Here is a 16,719-nt window from a genome sequence, read left to right on the forward strand (position 1 = left end):
CATCATCTCATATGTTTAAATAAACAAGAAAAAATTTTTTTTCTTGTGATGAGAACCCTTAAGATTTACTCTCTTAACAGTTTTAATTTATAATGTTCAGCGGTGTGAATTATCTTTAGTATATTGTACATTACATCCTGAGAGCTTGTCTTATAACTGGAGGTTTGTACCTTTTGATTACCTTATCCAATTCCAACCCCCTCCCCAACCCCCTGCCTCTGGTAGCCAAAAATCTGATCTCTTTGCTATGAGTTTGTTTGTTTGGGAGTATAATTGACCTAAAAACACTATGTTAGTTCCTGGTAAACAATATAGAGATTTGATATTTCTGTACATTTCAAAACGATCATGGTGATGCCTGGTTATCATCTGTCACCACATGAAGACATTACATAATTAACTGTATTTCCCACGCTATACATTTCATAATGAGTACCTGTAACTCATTTATTTTGTAACTAAAAGTTTGTACTTAACCCTCCTTACATATTTCTCTCCTTGCCACCGTCCCCTCCCCCGCCGCCCACCCCTGGCGATCACCTGTGTCCCCCCCCGCCCCCCACCCCTGGCGATCACCTGTGTCCCCCTCCCCGCCCCCCACCCCGGCGATAATCTGTGCCCCCACCGCCCCCCACCCCGGCGATCACCTGTGTCCCCCCCCCCCGCCCCCGGCGATCACCTGTGCCCCCCCACACCTGTGCCCCCCCGCCCCCCACCCCGGCAATCACCTGTGGCCCCCCCCCCCCGCTCCCGGCGATCACCTGTGGCCCCCCCCCCGCGCCTCACCCCGGCGATCACCTGTGTCCCCCCCTGCCCCCCGCCCCCGGCGATCACCTGTGGCCCCCCCGCCCCTGGCGATCACCTGTGTCCCCCCCCCCGGCGATCACCTGTGGCCCCCACCACCCCCCGCCCCTGGCGATCACCTGTGTCCCCCCCCACCCCCCGCCCCTGGCGATCACCTGTGCCCCCCCCCGCCCACCCCTGGCGATCACCTGTGTCCCCCCTCACCCCCCGCCCCTGGCGATCACCTATGTCCCCCCCCCCCGCCCCTGGCGATCACCTGTGTCCCCCCCACACCCCCCGCCCCTGGCGATCACCTGTGTCCCCCCCCACCCCCCGCCCCTGGCGATCATCTGTGTCCCCCCCCCGCCCCTGGCGATCACCTGTGTCCCCCCCCACCCCCCGCCCCTGGCGATCATCTGTGTCCCCCCCCACCCCCCGCCCCTGGCGATCACCTGTGTCCCCCCCCACCCCCCGCCCCTGGCGATCACCTGTGTCCCCCCCCCCCGCCCGCCCCTGGCGATCACCTGTGTCCCCCCTCACCCCCCGCCCCTGGCGATCACCTGTGTCCCCCCTCACCCCCCGCCCCTGGCGATCACCTGTGTCCCCCCCCCCACCCGCCCCTGGCGATCACCTGTGTCCCCCCCCACCCCCCGCCCCTGGCGATCACCTGTGTTTTCTGCTGTATCTTTGACTCTGTTTCTGTCTCATTATTTTGTTAATTTACTTTGGCTTTTAGATCCCACATTACAGTATTTGTCTTTTCCGACTTACTCCACTTAGCATAGTACCCTCTAGGTCCATCCATGGTATTGAAAATCGCAAGACATCTTAAGACTGGCTGAAGCATGATTATTGATAGAAATAAACAGTAACTGGGTTTTCTTTTTAGAGTCAGCAAGTTTGCCTTTTAAGTATTCAGAAGGCTGATTATATCTGAATAATACTTCTAATTCCTGTTTAGAAGGAAAATTCTAAACAGAATTAGAAAATTCCTGTTTCTAATACACGAATTGACATTTGATATACTTTTATAATTACGTAAATGAATACAAAGTACTGTGAAAGGATACTTAGAACTCTTGACGGTGAGTATACCCAAGGAGGGGTGGGCTTGGGAGTGAGAACCTGAGGAGGGATGTTAACTGTTTATTCAGAATACTTGTATATTATTTGATTCTCCTTTTACAGGGTACATTTATTCATTCATTTATTTCTTGTGTATGATTTCATTGATGCTCACTCTAGGCTTCTAGGGAAGGTGGGGTAGAAATTATCACTCAACTTTCTTTATGAGGCTCAGAGCTGTGAAGCGACTTGCCTAGAGTCACACAGCTCATAAGGAGTGGGCAGAGCCTTGAACCCGGGCCTTGGAACTTCCTAGTTCTGTACCCTTTTCCTGGTACCAGGCTCTCTGGAAGACAATTATTGAGAATGAATTAGGATTCAGTTGTGACATTGCCTGTCTAGCAGCAGCCTGTGCTGTCTAATCACCAAGGATTCCCAGAGCCTGGGAGCCTGTTTTCTGAAACACTTTTTAGATAAGCTGCTTCAGTCCATGTGACTTTTTAAAATTTGTACCCCCAAATCACCCCCAACATGCCCCCAATTTAGGGGTATTGCAGTCAGCTGGGGAAACAAATTTTAGAAGTCTCTATCTCCGGCTAATAAAAACAACAGTGACACCAGCATACAGCGTGAACATCCTTTTCTTTGCCCCGGTGGTTATCTGCCTTGTTCCGCTCCAGCTTAACAGCACCTGCTTGTGGAAGAAGCAGGTGTGAAAAGATCTCTACCCTTGCCACACTTCTTCAGATCCTTTCATTCCTTGGCATGAATAACACTTGATCACTGAGGGAATCAGAACTCTTTGTAAGATGGGCGGGAGGACAGAGCCAGGTAGGGGGTGATGGGTGGAAAAGGGCTCAGATTTGCCCAGAACATCCTCAAACGTATAGGGCTCGAGTACCCCGAAAACCCTGTCATGTCTCATCACTGGTTCTCTCTCCCTACTGTGGCTTCTCTGGGCTACTTTCTTTGCAGCTCCAAGAACTGCTATGAAAATAAGGCCTGCCCATGACCTGGAACATAACAGCACCATGTTAGACAATGACCTTCTTGGTGAGAGCCACCCTAATGGTCTTACCTCAGGAATAGCATTGCCCATCACCAGCCAGGCCTTCTTTCCCATGGAGAGGAAGTAATTGCATAGTAAAACTGCGTGTTCTTCTTCATCTCCTGCCAGGAGATCGAGAAATTGCTGAACAAAAGAAAAGAAAAATTATGTTCATTGACTGCTTCACTCTAGACAGGCTGTATAGGATTTTTAAAAGTCACTCTTAAAATTAGTGGTTTAAAGGATAAGATATATTGTTAAAAAAAAACACCCAATTTTAGTTGGACATGGTGTTTTCTCTGACATTTCAATGACATGAATTTCTAGAATCAATTATGGGGTGGGGTCAGGGAGATAAATTTCAAAGTTTCAGTTTTCATATTGAACTTATATATGATAGCTCCCTATGTGCTAACACTTTCTTTTTAAAGACTTTATTTTCTAGAGCAGTTTTGGCTTCACAGCAACACTGGAAAGAAGCTACAGATATTTCCCATGTTTTCTTGTTCCCACACATGCACAGCCTACCCTCTCCCCCCATCAACATCCCCAACCAGAGCGGGACACGTGTTATAGCTGATAAACCCACACTGACACACCATAATCACCTGGAGACCATAGTTTACATGCAGGGCTCCCTCTTGGTGTTGTGCATTCTGTGGGTTTGACAAATCGGTTCGTTGCCCTGGAAATCCTCTGTGCTCTGCCTGTTCACATCCTGTCCTCCCATCCCAGCCGCCACACTGTTTTTTAAGCACACTGCATGAGTCAGTCCACTGGATCCTGGAATCAACCTTTGAAGGCCATACTCTCATCTTCCCATTTTACAGATGAGGAAGTGGAGGCACAGAGAGATGAAGCAATACCTAGGAAGTGGAAAGCCAGTCTGGCTCTAGAGCACGTGGCTCTTCTGTTCACTGTATGTCTCCTTTTAAGTATCTTAAGGTTGTGAAATTTTCTCTCTAAAATTGCCAACAATGGGTTTCCAAAACACATTGGGGAACAAATAATTTAAAGCGTTACTTCAGTTTCTTCCTTTTAGAGCTATCCTTCAAAGGGAGTTGTATATCACAGTTCAGCTTTAGGCCAACACAGTACCTGAGATCCAGAAGCCAAATGAATACCAGTGATAATACATGTTTATACCATTGAAGACTCATTTGGAAGTTTATGTAGCTAGCATACATTGATTGTAAGTGCCAAGATGTCAGAGGCCATGTTTATTTTGCTCATAGCCTGAACTCTGTACAGTGTCTGACGTGACCGGGGACCAAGAAATACTTACTGAATGACATGCCGTAAGAAGCCCCCGTAAATTAAGGAATATGCAATTTCCAAATGTAATATAAATGTGATTTTGATTATGTTATGAATAAAAGTGGGGTGTCATTAAGATAACTTTGGGGGGACAAATCAGCATTAAGACATCTGAAGTAGGTGTGTGTGTGTGTGTGTGTGTGTATGCACAAATAATTAATTTTTGCTTAACTGCTGAAGTTTGGGTAGATTGAACCAGGAGGAAAAAAGTACTTCAGAATGAATTTAGTTCATTCTGTTAAACAGATGGCCGTGTAGACTTTTATAATGACTAACGGGTGTTGCAATTTAAAATTAAGCAAGCCATCTACTGATATTCCATAAAGTCAGCTCAAGTCAGCACATCTGTGAGGAAGAATACTTACATCAGAAGTGCTCCACAGGTCACAGACACCAGCAAAGGAGACGGTGTCAGGCAAGAAAGGAATCAGAGACACGTATCGGGCCACCAGTTGCTGTTTAAACAAAATTAGCTGTCACTATTTTTCCAATAAAATAGAAAGCTTGATCCTCTACCTCATTTCTTGCAAGAAAATTTCATGTATCACAGACATTTATGTGAACAAAATGAATCCTCACAAGTGCTAACTAAGTGTTGTGTTAATATTATCTCATTTAATCCTCTCCAAACATCCCAAGGAAGACTATTGTTATTATCCATCTTTTACAGACGAAGAAAGCTGTTTACAGAAGGCTCTTGTGTGTTTTTGAAATGTCCTCATCTTCTTTTTCCTTTCTCCTTATTCTTAGAACTCTCCAGGATTGTCTTTTATTTTCCTGAGTACCCGTTTCTCTAATAAGTCCTGGTTCCTTTTAGATAGCTGTTGTTCAGTTGCTAAGTCATGTCCAACTCTTTGCATTTAGAGGACATTGGTATTTAGAAACAAAGACTGGTACATCGCTGTGGCTGCCATTCATATTTCTGTAATTACTAGGGAGCATGAATATCTTTTTATATGCTTATTGGCCCTTCATGTTTCCACTTTTGTGACTTCGTATTTAAGTATTTTGTACACTTTAAACTTGATTTGTAGTTTTAAAAAAATATATTTTAGTTACTATTCTTTTGTCTATTATATAAGCTGTAAATATCCTCTCACGATTGTGGCTTGTCTTTTCATTTCCTTTGTGTTGTTTTTTGTTAAACTCGGGTTCTCAGTTTTAATGTGGTCAAATTTATTCTTTCTCTTTATAGTCAGTGCTTTTTTCTGGCTTGTTTAAGGATCTTCCTATATCAGGTCTTATGGATAAAAATGCCTTTCATATTTAAGTTCTCAGTCTATCTGCTGAATGGTGTGAAGCAGGAATTGATTTTTATCTTTTTTTCCATATGTAAAATCAGTGATCCCAGTACAACTTATGTAATAGTCAGTTTTTCCTTTACTAATTTCCAGTGCCAGCTTTGTCATACATCAGGTTTGAGTGGGTCATATTTGTGTAGCCCTATTCTGGATTTTTAAATTCTCTGCCAGTTTTCTCTTTATCTGTGTGTTAGTACGATTTTACCTTAGTGACTATATGACATGGTAGATCTTCCCACTGAGCTCTTCTTACTCTGCAGGATTATTTTGCTATTTTTGGCTCTTTGAGCTGCTGTATAAATATTAGAATCAGTGTGTCCAGTTCCACTACAAACTGTTTTAAAAAATCTAGCTTTACAGTCTTTGTGTTTTAACTGAAAAGTTTAATCCCTTCACTTTGACTGTGATTACTGGTAAATATTTAGACTATTTCTACTATCTTATTCTGTGCTTTTTAGTTTTCACACTTTTTCTGTGTTTTTTTCCCCTCCTCACTCTCTTTACCCCATTTTGTTATTTTATCTTCTGATAGTTTGGAAGTTATACCCAATTTTTAAGATTCTTTTAAGTTGTTAATCTAGAAATTTCAATATGAATATTTAACTTAAACTCTCAAGTTGGGCTTTGTCTGCCTGCAATGCGGGAGACCCGGGTTTGATCCTCGGGTTGGGAAGATTCCCTGGAGAAGGAAACGGCAACCCACTCCAGTATTCTTGCCTGGAAAATCCCATGAACAGAGGAGCCTGGTAGGCTACAGTCCATGGGGTCGCAAAGAGTTGGACATGACTGAGTGACTTCACTTTCACTTTCTAAAGTTAAAAACATTTATCTTTGCCCTTGGAAAATATAGGGCATTAAAATACTCTCATCAATCCATCCTGACATATATACATTTTTTTCAGGATTTTTGTTTTATCTTGATTTTTCAACCACACAGCTTTTATATTATTTCTATGAAGACAATGCTTGTGGAAAGTGAAAGAAAGTGTCAGTCGCTCAGTGATGTCTCTTTGTGACATGGGCTACAGCCTATCAGGCTCCTCTGTCCATGAGATTCTCCAGGCAAGAATACTGGAGTGGGTAGCTGTTTCCTTCTCCAGGGCATCTTCCTGACCTAGGATTGAACTCAGGTCTCCTGCATTGCAGGTGGATTCTTTACCATCTGAGCCACCAGGGAAACCCAAATACTTGTTGAATTCTCCACAGATTTCCTGTTTTCTTTACCTGTCATTATGTGTTGCATCTAGGATTTTCTGAGAGCCTTCCTTCTCTGTCCCTAAATTGCTATATTAATAACTCATTGGCAGGAGTTACTCTCTTACAATCCACTCTCCAAAGACAGTTATGAGTTACAGTGTTCACTTAAGAATAGCCTGTTCAAGACTTTGTATGATTTTAATACCTTTAGATCATGAAATTTTTGTACCTGGTCTTATGCCCCTGGATATGTTCCAGTGTCTCCTAGTTTACAGTCTATGGGAACTTGAATAGCATTTGTATCCTACTGTTGTGTGAAAATTGTATAAATCTTAATTATCTTGAATTGATTCATTGTGCTTTTCAGGTCTACTATATCCTTCTACGTCTCTATATATTCATTCTATTAATTTTTGAGAGTTTGATATTGAAACTCCAACTAAAAATCTTAATGTATCTACTTAAAAAATAATTGTAATATATAGTGGAACTATACGTTCTGTATTTTCCAAGTCTCCTATAAATGTATTATCATATTTTCATAATTTGAAAAAATTTTAAAAAGAAGTTAAAAAAAAAGATGGTGCAACATGTTTATGTATAAAGATAATAAGCTAGAAAGGAAAAAAAGAGTAGCCTGTTCAACATACAGTTCTGTTCATGTGAGACTGTGATAGGTGTGGTGCTTTACAGGCAGAGAACGATGCGCATTTAATAGCCTGGTAGGGATGTGCTTTGTGGTGATGTCCTACCTGCTGTACTCATGGGAAGTGTCTTCCAAGTGTTAATTTTCTAGCACCCAGTGTAATGTCAGGGCCACAGTAAGCATTCAATAATTAATAAATGCACTGAATGAATGGAGCAAGGATTACTATCCTTGTTGGTACCTTCAGACTTTTGTAAGGAAAGTAAGCCTCATGGTACTAAAAAAATCTTAATCATTAATCACTTATGTTCTTGACATAGTTACTATCCTATGTACCATGAAATATGGTAATTAAGAGGGTAACATACTGAATTTTGGGCTTCTCCTAGTGGCTCAGATGGTAAAGAATCTGCCTGCAATGTGGGAGACCTGGGTTCGATCCCTGGGTTGGGAAGATCCCTTGGAGAAGAGAATGGCTACTCACTCCAGTATTCTGGCCTGAGAATTCCATGGGCAGAGGAGCCTGGCAGGCTACATATAGTACATGGCGTCGCAAAGCGTCAGACATAACTGAGCGACATTCACATATTAAATTTTAAAACCTTTTAAGCGCGGAGACTGATTCACAATGAAATGCTTACCGCTGTTGCCTGGGGGTTGTTGGGGTAAGCATTAAGGAGCTCCTGAGGAGGGTTTAAAGGCTTGAGATAACGAGTGACGAAGACGGTCTTCCCGCTAATGTCAACCACTGTGGTAAGGCACTGCCGGCTGGGAAACTTCGAGGCACACTCAGCTCGAAACTTCTCTGTTGCCTGAAGCAATTTCTCATCTTCCTGAGAATCAAACTTCAAAAGGAAAGAAGTGTATGATTACAGGAGATACGGTGGAAACTGTTCGGATCCCGCAGTCAACGTGGACTCAACATGTGCTTCAGGAGGTGTGATTCGGTGACCCCTTAACAACACTGTAATGCCCCGGTGTTCCTGAAGCCTTATTTAATTGTATTTATAATCTAAAAATCAGATGGACTCATTAAATACTTAAAATATATTCAATGGCATCGAAAGGAGATCAAACCAGTCAATCCTAAAAGAAATCAACCCTGGATATTCATTGGAAGGACTGATGCTGAAGCTGAAGCTCCAATACTTTGGCCACCTGATGGGAAGAGCGGACTCACTGGAAAAGACCCTGATGCTGGGAAAGATTGAAGGCAGGAGGAGGAGGGGGCAGCAGAGGATGAGATGGTTGGAGAGCGTCACTGACTCAATGGACATGTGTCTGAGCAAATCCTGGGAGATAGTGAAGGACAGGGAAGCCTGGTGGTCTGAAGTCCAGGATGTCACAAAGAGTCACATACAACTTAGTGACTGAACAACAACAAGAAAGTAGTCACTAGGCACACATAAAAATTAAGCTATGATGTACTAATTCTGATTGATGAGTCCAAGCAATAGTTTTATGTGTATTTTGATGTTGGTATTAGAGGGACTCAGAAACCTAATGTCTCAAGTGCAAAGCTAAAGCAGCTCATGTTAAAAGGACAACAGATTTATAAGTATATATCCATGCATCTGTGCTCAATTGCGTCCAACTCTTTGTGACCCCATAGACTGTAGCCCGCCAGGCTCCTCTGTCCATGGGATCTCCCAGGCAATAATACTGGACTGGGTTGCCATTTTTTTCTCCAGGGGATCTTCCTGACTTGAGATCGAACCCACATCTCCTGCATTGGCAGGCAGCTTCTTTACTGCTTAGCCACTGGGAAGCAACAAGTATATATGGATGTGTTAAAAGGTTTTAATCCATAGCCAATGTAATAAATAACAGTAATGAGCCTGAAGTAAAAGGAAGCAGAACTAGAAATGTGAAATGTATAATAAACATTTATAAAATGCTTTTAAAAGTGGTTCTCTGATCCAAGCTGAGCCAAATTTCAGACTTTTTAAAGTAACTCAAGCAGATGAAACAAAAGTTTTCACTTGTCTCTGGACATATGGTGTCATTTTTCCTTAAAGGCATTGCTAAAAAGTAGCATGAATAAAGCAGATATTTAAGTGTTCTTACAAGATTTTTGTTGTTTAGTAAAAAAATTTATGTATGGTTGATTAGTTTGACAAGCATAAAATTTTACTAGAAAGTCAACTTTTAAGTAAGGTTTACATTCCAGGCAGTGCTTGAAAGTTTTTTTTTTTGAGTAGGGAAATACCTCCAGACATCCCCTTCATACTTTCTTTATTTTAGCATTTAAAGCTACAGATATATTTGATTACTCTGTCTCCCTCACAGAATAGGACTCTTGAAGTCAGGGACTTTGTTTTGATCTAGTTTTTTTTTTTAATCTTCAGTATCGAGGATACTAGCCAGCACATAGTAAAGTGTTCAATAAGTGTTACTGAATGAATGAATGAGAGCGCAAAAAATATCCCATTACTATTTTATGACTTTTAATAGGACCTAGAATATAAAATTGTTCTTTTTTTATTCCATAAGTTTGGTTTTTTTTTTAAAAAATTTAATTGGAGGATAATTGCTGTACAATATTATGTTGGTTTCTGCTCTACAACAACATGAATCAGCCATAAGTATACATATATCCCCTCCCTCATGAGCTTGGATTGTTCTTGATTTCTCTTATATTGGAGCTGGACTGTGGTTCCTGTTTCTGATTTGATGGCTGTACTCTAAGAAACCGGGGGGAGGTAGGATGGAGGCATCTCCAAAAACCTCCTGGGTATTCTCACGGGACATCCGCTTACATCTTAATCTTAACATTGTCATTACACCATCGTCATTATGGCCACGTATTCAGCACAGTGCCAAGACTCGGTAGCTACCAAATAGGTATCATGATGAATTCATAAGTAAATGAAAAAAAGTGAGCTTATAAAACTTTGGTATGGGTGTGTCACAGACGCTTAGGGTAGAAATAATCATAACCTTAAAGAGATCGAGAATTATGAAACAAGGGTGATGTGAAAAAAAGCACCCTTTTGAATTCATCCCTGCTTCCTTTAAACTCATTAATTTATATATTTATCCATTTATCCAATTATTTGAAAAATATTTGCTGAAAGTCTAAAGGGTTTGAGGCAGTCTGGATAAATGTACATCAGGCAGACCCCTCAAGAGACTTCTAGTCTAGAGGAGACCATCAATAAGGAATCAGGGGCTTAAAATACTAACACTTGACCAGAGATCCTATAGGGACAGACACCGTGTGCCAGGGAAGCATTCGAGAGAGGCACTCATAGGCACTGTCCAGAGAGAACAGTGAAAATCTGGAATCAGCACTGACTGCTGGCATTCCACGTTGAAACAAGTATGTATTGGGTTGGCCAAAAAGTTTGTTTGGGTTTTCTGTCAGCTGTTATGGAAAAACATGAACGAACATTTTGGCCAACCCAATATAAAACTTTTTCTACCACTTGGACCTGAATATCTGCTGTGCATTTTGACTCCATAGCCAGTGCTTCTTGGGAGCAGGGCCCAGGTCTGAGTCATTTTCTGTTCTTCTCTGCACTGAGCATGCATAAGGTAAACGTTTAACAGGTATCTCATAATGGTCGTTAATACCTGTTTAGATTACCAGGATACCATTTAATGGACTGAAGCAGTAATTTAAGGAGTAGTATGATAAACTGGTGAGGGCTTCTCTGGTTTCTCAGTGGTAAAGAATCTGCTTGCTAGTGCAGTGGACACAGGTTTGATCCCTGGGTCAGGAAGATGCCCTGGAGAAGAAAAGGGCAACCCACCCCAGTATTCTTGCTGGAGAAGTCCATGGCCAGAGGAGTCTGGCTGGCTACAGTCTATGGAGTTGCAAAAGAGGACACAACTGAGCAACTAAACAACAACAAATGCTAAGTTGGTAATCCAAGAAGTGCCAAGCGAAAGCTAAACACTAAAGGATTGGGGTCACTTATTATAAAACAAATAAAGGTAGAACCAACAAATTCACGATTGATTCAACATGAAATTTGGGAGATTCTTAACTGGCTCAATTCCTTAACTTCTTAGGTTAATGTGAATATTTACAGCAAACTGAATGTTTTCTTTTTTTTCTCTCTTTGAATACCTACACTATGACAGCTCCACTGGCCAGAAATAACTGTCACAGCCACACTATTTCTGTAAGAAGCAGCTCATGGGTTTTATGAGCTTGGAAACGGTGGAGATGGCTCCCAGTATGCAGGTGACATTCTGACATGTGACTTCCAGATTCAGAGCTAAATAACAATCTTTCTGACAAGATGAAATGGGCGCAGAGACAAAACTAGACATGAACTGCAGACATCTGTAGTTCATGGCCAAGGGATGACACATACATTAGGACCCAGCAGCTTCCATAACGAGGCAGAGGACAGAAGCAAGTGATTAAAGCCCAATAACCACTGACTGGTGAGCAGCAAAACAAAATACATGGTACCTTTTTAAGCATGTCACCCATCTATAGAAGCAAGAAAGAAAAAAAGAAAGTAAGAGGAAGACTTCATTAACAGAAATAATCTACTTTAAAACACTTTCGTTTTTACCAAGACAAAGTAGGGGATGTTAAAATAAGAGTTTCAGGAGTTACTACTGATTTTCTTAGACAATTCCATGAGTAAATCCCTTTAAAAAAATTGCATGGTATGGTTCAGCTTGGGATGATGGTGGAGGGAAGACTAATCTGCTAATCCTGGCAGTTACTGTTGAGTGGAAAAGCAATTCCAGGTTCCAGGTTATGGTCCCTATGGAGAAGGAAATGGCAACCCACTCCAGTATTCTTGCCTGGAGAATCCCATGGACGGAGGAGCCTGGTAGACTACAGTCCACGGGGTCGCAAAGAGTCAGACACGACTGAGCGACTTCACTTTCACTTATTTAAGGCAAGAACCTCTCTCCTGAAAAACCTGCAGGGGGCTCCCTGAGTGGTCATTTCTGCTGCTGTGTGTTTAGCACGCCAGGGTCCTGTCAGTGCACAAGGAGCGGCTGAGTTTGCATCTCAGAGGGATTTTCTTAAGCCCTAATTTTGGAGGTCTAAGAGAAATGCCACCTACAGCCACAGTGGGGCAGTGAAAAGCCACTGAAGGCAGCAGCTGACAGCTTAGACATCTCATTTTAAGGAAGGAAGGCCTCAGTGCTCTTAAAACTCCTGCAATAGGAGGTCAGTGGCTGGGAAGAATGCCCAGTGCAAAGGACCCTCTGTTCTCGGCCTGCTGGCCCCAGTCATGGTCTGCTCTCTCATGGTTTGGAAGCTCCCCTCTGAATGTAATAACAGATGCTCAAGTAAGGAAACTTCTGCTTGTCTGTTCAGTCCAATTTTACGAAAGCATAGCCTAGCAAGCCTCTCTCACATTTCGTCCGTGTCTCATATGGGACTCCAGAGAGTACACAGTTACCTTTTCTCGAACCGACTCCCCGGGAACCAGCTGAGGCTCCAAGGTAATGAACAGGGTGATGTAAGAGCCTTCATTCAGGCTTCGGACAGAGTCAAAACCCCGCTCCATAATCATGCTTCGCTCCTTACTGTAGCCCAGGAGTACTGGGGGAATATCGATCTTAAATGTTCCATCGATCTGTGAAGAAAATACAACTCAGTAAGCATCCTGGTGAGAGTGAGAGAGAGTAGTCATGTATGGATGTGAGAGCTGCACCATAAAGAAAGCTAAGCACCAAAGAAATGATGCTTTTGAACTGTGGTGCTGCAGAAGACTCTTGAGAGTCTTGGACTACAAGGAGATCCAACCAGTCCATCCTAAAGGAAATCAGTCCTGAATATTCATTGGAAGGACTGATGCTGAAGCTGAAACTCCAATACTTTGGCCACCTGATGTGAAGAGCTGACTCATCTGAAAAGACCCTGATGCTGGTAAAGATTGAAGGCAGGAGGAGAAGGAGATGACAGAGGATGAGACGGTTGGAAGGCATCGACTCAAAGCACTTAACAAGCTCTGGAGGTTGATGGTGGACAGGGAAACCTGGTGTACTGCAGTCCATAGGGTCACAAAGAGTCAGACAAGACTGAGTGACTGAACTGAACTGAAGCATCCTGGTGATTTCCCAGCAGAAGTTCAAAGGCAAGTGTCAGCTCCCCGTGATGTGATGAATTCAGTAGAAGCTGCTCAGGCTGGTATTCACGGCCCGCCCGTCTCTGCAGGCTTGTCGCTCTCTCCTTGGCTGCTTTGCTTGGCTCAGCAGAGCGTGTCCTAGTTGTGCAAGTTGATACCAACTCTAGGCTGTTGTTGTTGTTCAGTCGCTCAGTCGTGTCCCACTCTTTGCGATGCCACGGACTGCCGCTCACCAGGCTTCCCTGTCCATCACCAACTCCCGGAGTTTGTTCACACTCACATCCACTGAGTCGGTGAAGTCATCCAGCCATCTCGTTCTCTGTTGTCCCCTTCTCCTCTTGCCTTCAATCTTTTCCACACTAGGTTGCCTGGGTTCAAATCCTGGGTTAAACCCCAAGTGACTCAACTTGTGCATTTGTAAAAAGGAAACAATAATAGTACCTGCTTTGTAGGGTAATTATGCATGTTGAGTGGATTAATAGATGTAAAACACTAAGAAAAATGCCTGTCCCATGGCAACTGTTAGCTGGCAGCCAGTCCCCTTTTCTCCACATTTTAGAATTTGAATCATTTTTCAGGCTCAGGTCAGATATTATCTCCTTCGTGGTTTGTCTTGTCATCTCCACCTGCCTCACATGTAGCTTGCTTCTTTCATTTATTGCATTGACACTTTCTGCCAGACTTTGTTTGTGTATTTATCATATACTTTTAGATTATTGTTCTCTGCACACAGAACCTGTATTGTGTTCCCTTTTGTATCACCCTTCTCCAATATATAGAAGTGTTTTGTGTATATACACAGGAGGCGCTCAATAAATGCAGGCTGAATGAATTATAAACCACTTACATAAAATGACCTAACTTCCATAGAGGTTCAAAAAGGCAGAAATTTTTACACCTTTGTAGTCAAAACAATCAAGTTTACGAAAGACTGTCTGGTACCAAAAAACTACTCAGGGCTAGAATTTGAAACTCATAGATTTTCAAAGAATCCAATTTTTATTTCAGTCTTTTGTGACATTTATTTCTCAGAAGACAGAAAGAACTGAAACTTTCAGTGCTGTGCCCTCTAGAGAGGAATGAAATAAGTTCTTATTTATTTTCCTCCTTGCATTGGTGGGTCTTCCCTGGTGGCTCAGGCGGTAAAGAGTCTGCCTGCAATGCGAGAGACCCAGGTTCAATCCCTGGGTCGGGAAGATCCCCTGGAGAAGGAAATGGCAACCCACTCCAGTATTATTCTTGCCTGGAGAATCCCATGAACAGAAGAGCCTGGTGGGCTACAGTCCATGGGGTCACAAAGAGTCAGATACAACTGAGTGACTAACACTTACATTGGTGGAGTTTCCCTCAAGCCTGCACCAGGCAGATGAGAGGCTGCAGGGGGAAGAAGAGTGTAAACACAGCGCCGTATAAACTTCAGCTGAAACAACAGATGAGTCAGGAGGCAATGGGCACCATCTCCAAATAGTTGAAGTGTAAGAACTTAAGACAGAGCTTCTCACCCTGGGCACTGTCAGTGTTGGGACCGAATAGCTCTGTTATGGAGGTAGGCCTGGGCATTGTAGGGCATCTGCAGCTTTCCTGGCCTCAATACACTAGATACCAGTTGTGTCCCTACTAGTGCATGAGTGTGTGCTCAGTAGCTTAGTCATGTCTGACTCTGCAACCGCATGGACTGTAGCCCACCAGGCTTCTTTGTCCATGGAATTTTCCAGGCCAGAATACTGGAGTGGGTTGCCAGTTCCTATCCCAGGGGATCTTCCCGACCCAGGGATGGAGCCTGCATTTCCTGCATTGGCAGGCGGATTCTTTACCACTGAGCCACGTGGGAAACCCAAGTTCCTCCCTGGAACCCATTATTCATAGGTCTTGGTTTGGAGCCACACAAAATGAACAGAGTTCTGATTCAGTAATAATAATAGAAAATAAGTGGGCCACGAGGGAAGCCCAATAATAACAGAAATAACTGTATTTATCAGGCACATATCATATAGCATTTCCAGCTAGTTTATTTGTCACCTTAATTAAACCTCACAACTCAATAGGCAAAACAACTCTGTGGCAAAGAATCCACCTGCCAATGCAGAAGATGTGGGAAGATCCCTGGGTTGGGAAGATCCCTTGGAGAAAGAAATGACAACTCACTCCAGAAATCCCACAGAGAACCTGGCTACAGTACCTAGCGCCACAAAGAGTCCTACTTAGCGACTAGGTAGCAGCAACAACGGGGAGGAACTTGGCTATGGCACAGTTTAAAGAAGAAATTGATGACAGAGCTGTTGGAAAGAGAGCAAGCTAGGGGGCTCCACCAGAGTGTGACTGTTACCAGAATATGGTAAAGAAGTTTACTCCTTTATCGAGAAGGGGTTTGGAGTAACTACTTCTTAGTACCCTTCCTAGTGTGATGCCAAATAACATGGGCAGTAGGATTTGCAAAATGATGTGCTCTTTAAATTCTATTTTTCATTTCAAATCTAGTCCAAGAGGAATGTGTAGAGTTTCTGGCAAGCATATAACTGCAGCATCACCTACAGACAGTCCCTTTGGTCTAGGGAAGATTGCAATCCCAAATGATTCCTGATATTCCAACCAATTCAAGCCTCTCCGACTAGAGTTTTGTTCTGGGTCTTGCCTGAGGCTGTGACCAAGGCAGCATCTGTTCCATGTGGTTATCACGTGTGGAATTAAACTGTCTCTTCTGTAGCTGTGTGAGATTAGCACGACTTTGCCTCAAAGCTTCCTGTTGCTATGGGTTTAATACTGGGATGTTAAAGCCATTTCAAAACCTTTAACTGTCCCAGATTAGAGCTACTGTGCCATTCAAGAATTGTTAACCGGATTGATCCTCTTACACAAAATTGTTAAACTCTGAAGAATGATACTTAGTTGAGTGAGTCAACCGTTGTTCATTTCTGAAATAGGGAGGACTCTGGAAACATGAATGCACTTGATTAAAGGGGCCGTCAGCTGGCCTGATTGTTTCCTTCAGGTTATTCTCAGGCATCTATCCACTCCACTTCTGTCATTTTTGACAAGTTTCTACTTTGTCCTACCTTCTTCGCATCTATGTAAGTGTTTAAAAAAACCATCAGATTGGAAAAGCAGTCAGTACACAAACTACTAAATGTCAGGAAGACAGATGTTTGAGTAAGTCATGCAAATATGACAGAAGATAATTGGCTCTATATAGTGGTTTTCATCTTTCCAATAGTGACCTTGCACATTAGTTCTCTCAGGGTTAAGGGAGCTCTGGCTCAGACGCTAAGTTGTATCCAGTTGACTCTTTTCGGTCCCATGGATTGTAGCCTGCCA

The 16,719-nt window shown here is 42.9% G+C and overlaps 1 protein-coding gene across 5 annotated transcripts in view; it reads right to left on the reverse strand.

Annotated features, from left to right (window-relative positions):
• CC2D2A (coiled-coil and C2 domain containing 2A) overlaps positions 1-16,719 on the reverse strand; it is a 133,443-nt gene that overhangs the window by 11,098 nt on the left and 105,626 nt on the right. For all 5 annotated transcript variants that reach the window (XM_081593999.1, XM_081593901.1, XM_081593803.1 and 2 more), the window contains 4 exons: positions 12,739-12,915; positions 7,999-8,202; positions 4,579-4,668; positions 2,927-3,040 (listed from right to left, as the gene is read on the reverse strand). In XM_081593999.1, the coding sequence (XP_081450125.1) occupies positions 2,927-3,040; positions 4,579-4,668; positions 7,999-8,202; positions 12,739-12,915 (585 nt within the window). The remainder of the gene's footprint in view (positions 1-2,926; positions 3,041-4,578; positions 4,669-7,998; positions 8,203-12,738; positions 12,916-16,719) is intronic.

Source organism: Giraffa tippelskirchi, chromosome 1 (genome assembly GCF_054371585.1).
Source record: "Giraffa tippelskirchi isolate mGirTip1 chromosome 1, T2T-mGirTip1v1.2.pri, whole genome shotgun sequence".
Taxonomy (NCBI): Eukaryota; Metazoa; Chordata; class Mammalia; order Artiodactyla; family Giraffidae; genus Giraffa; species Giraffa tippelskirchi.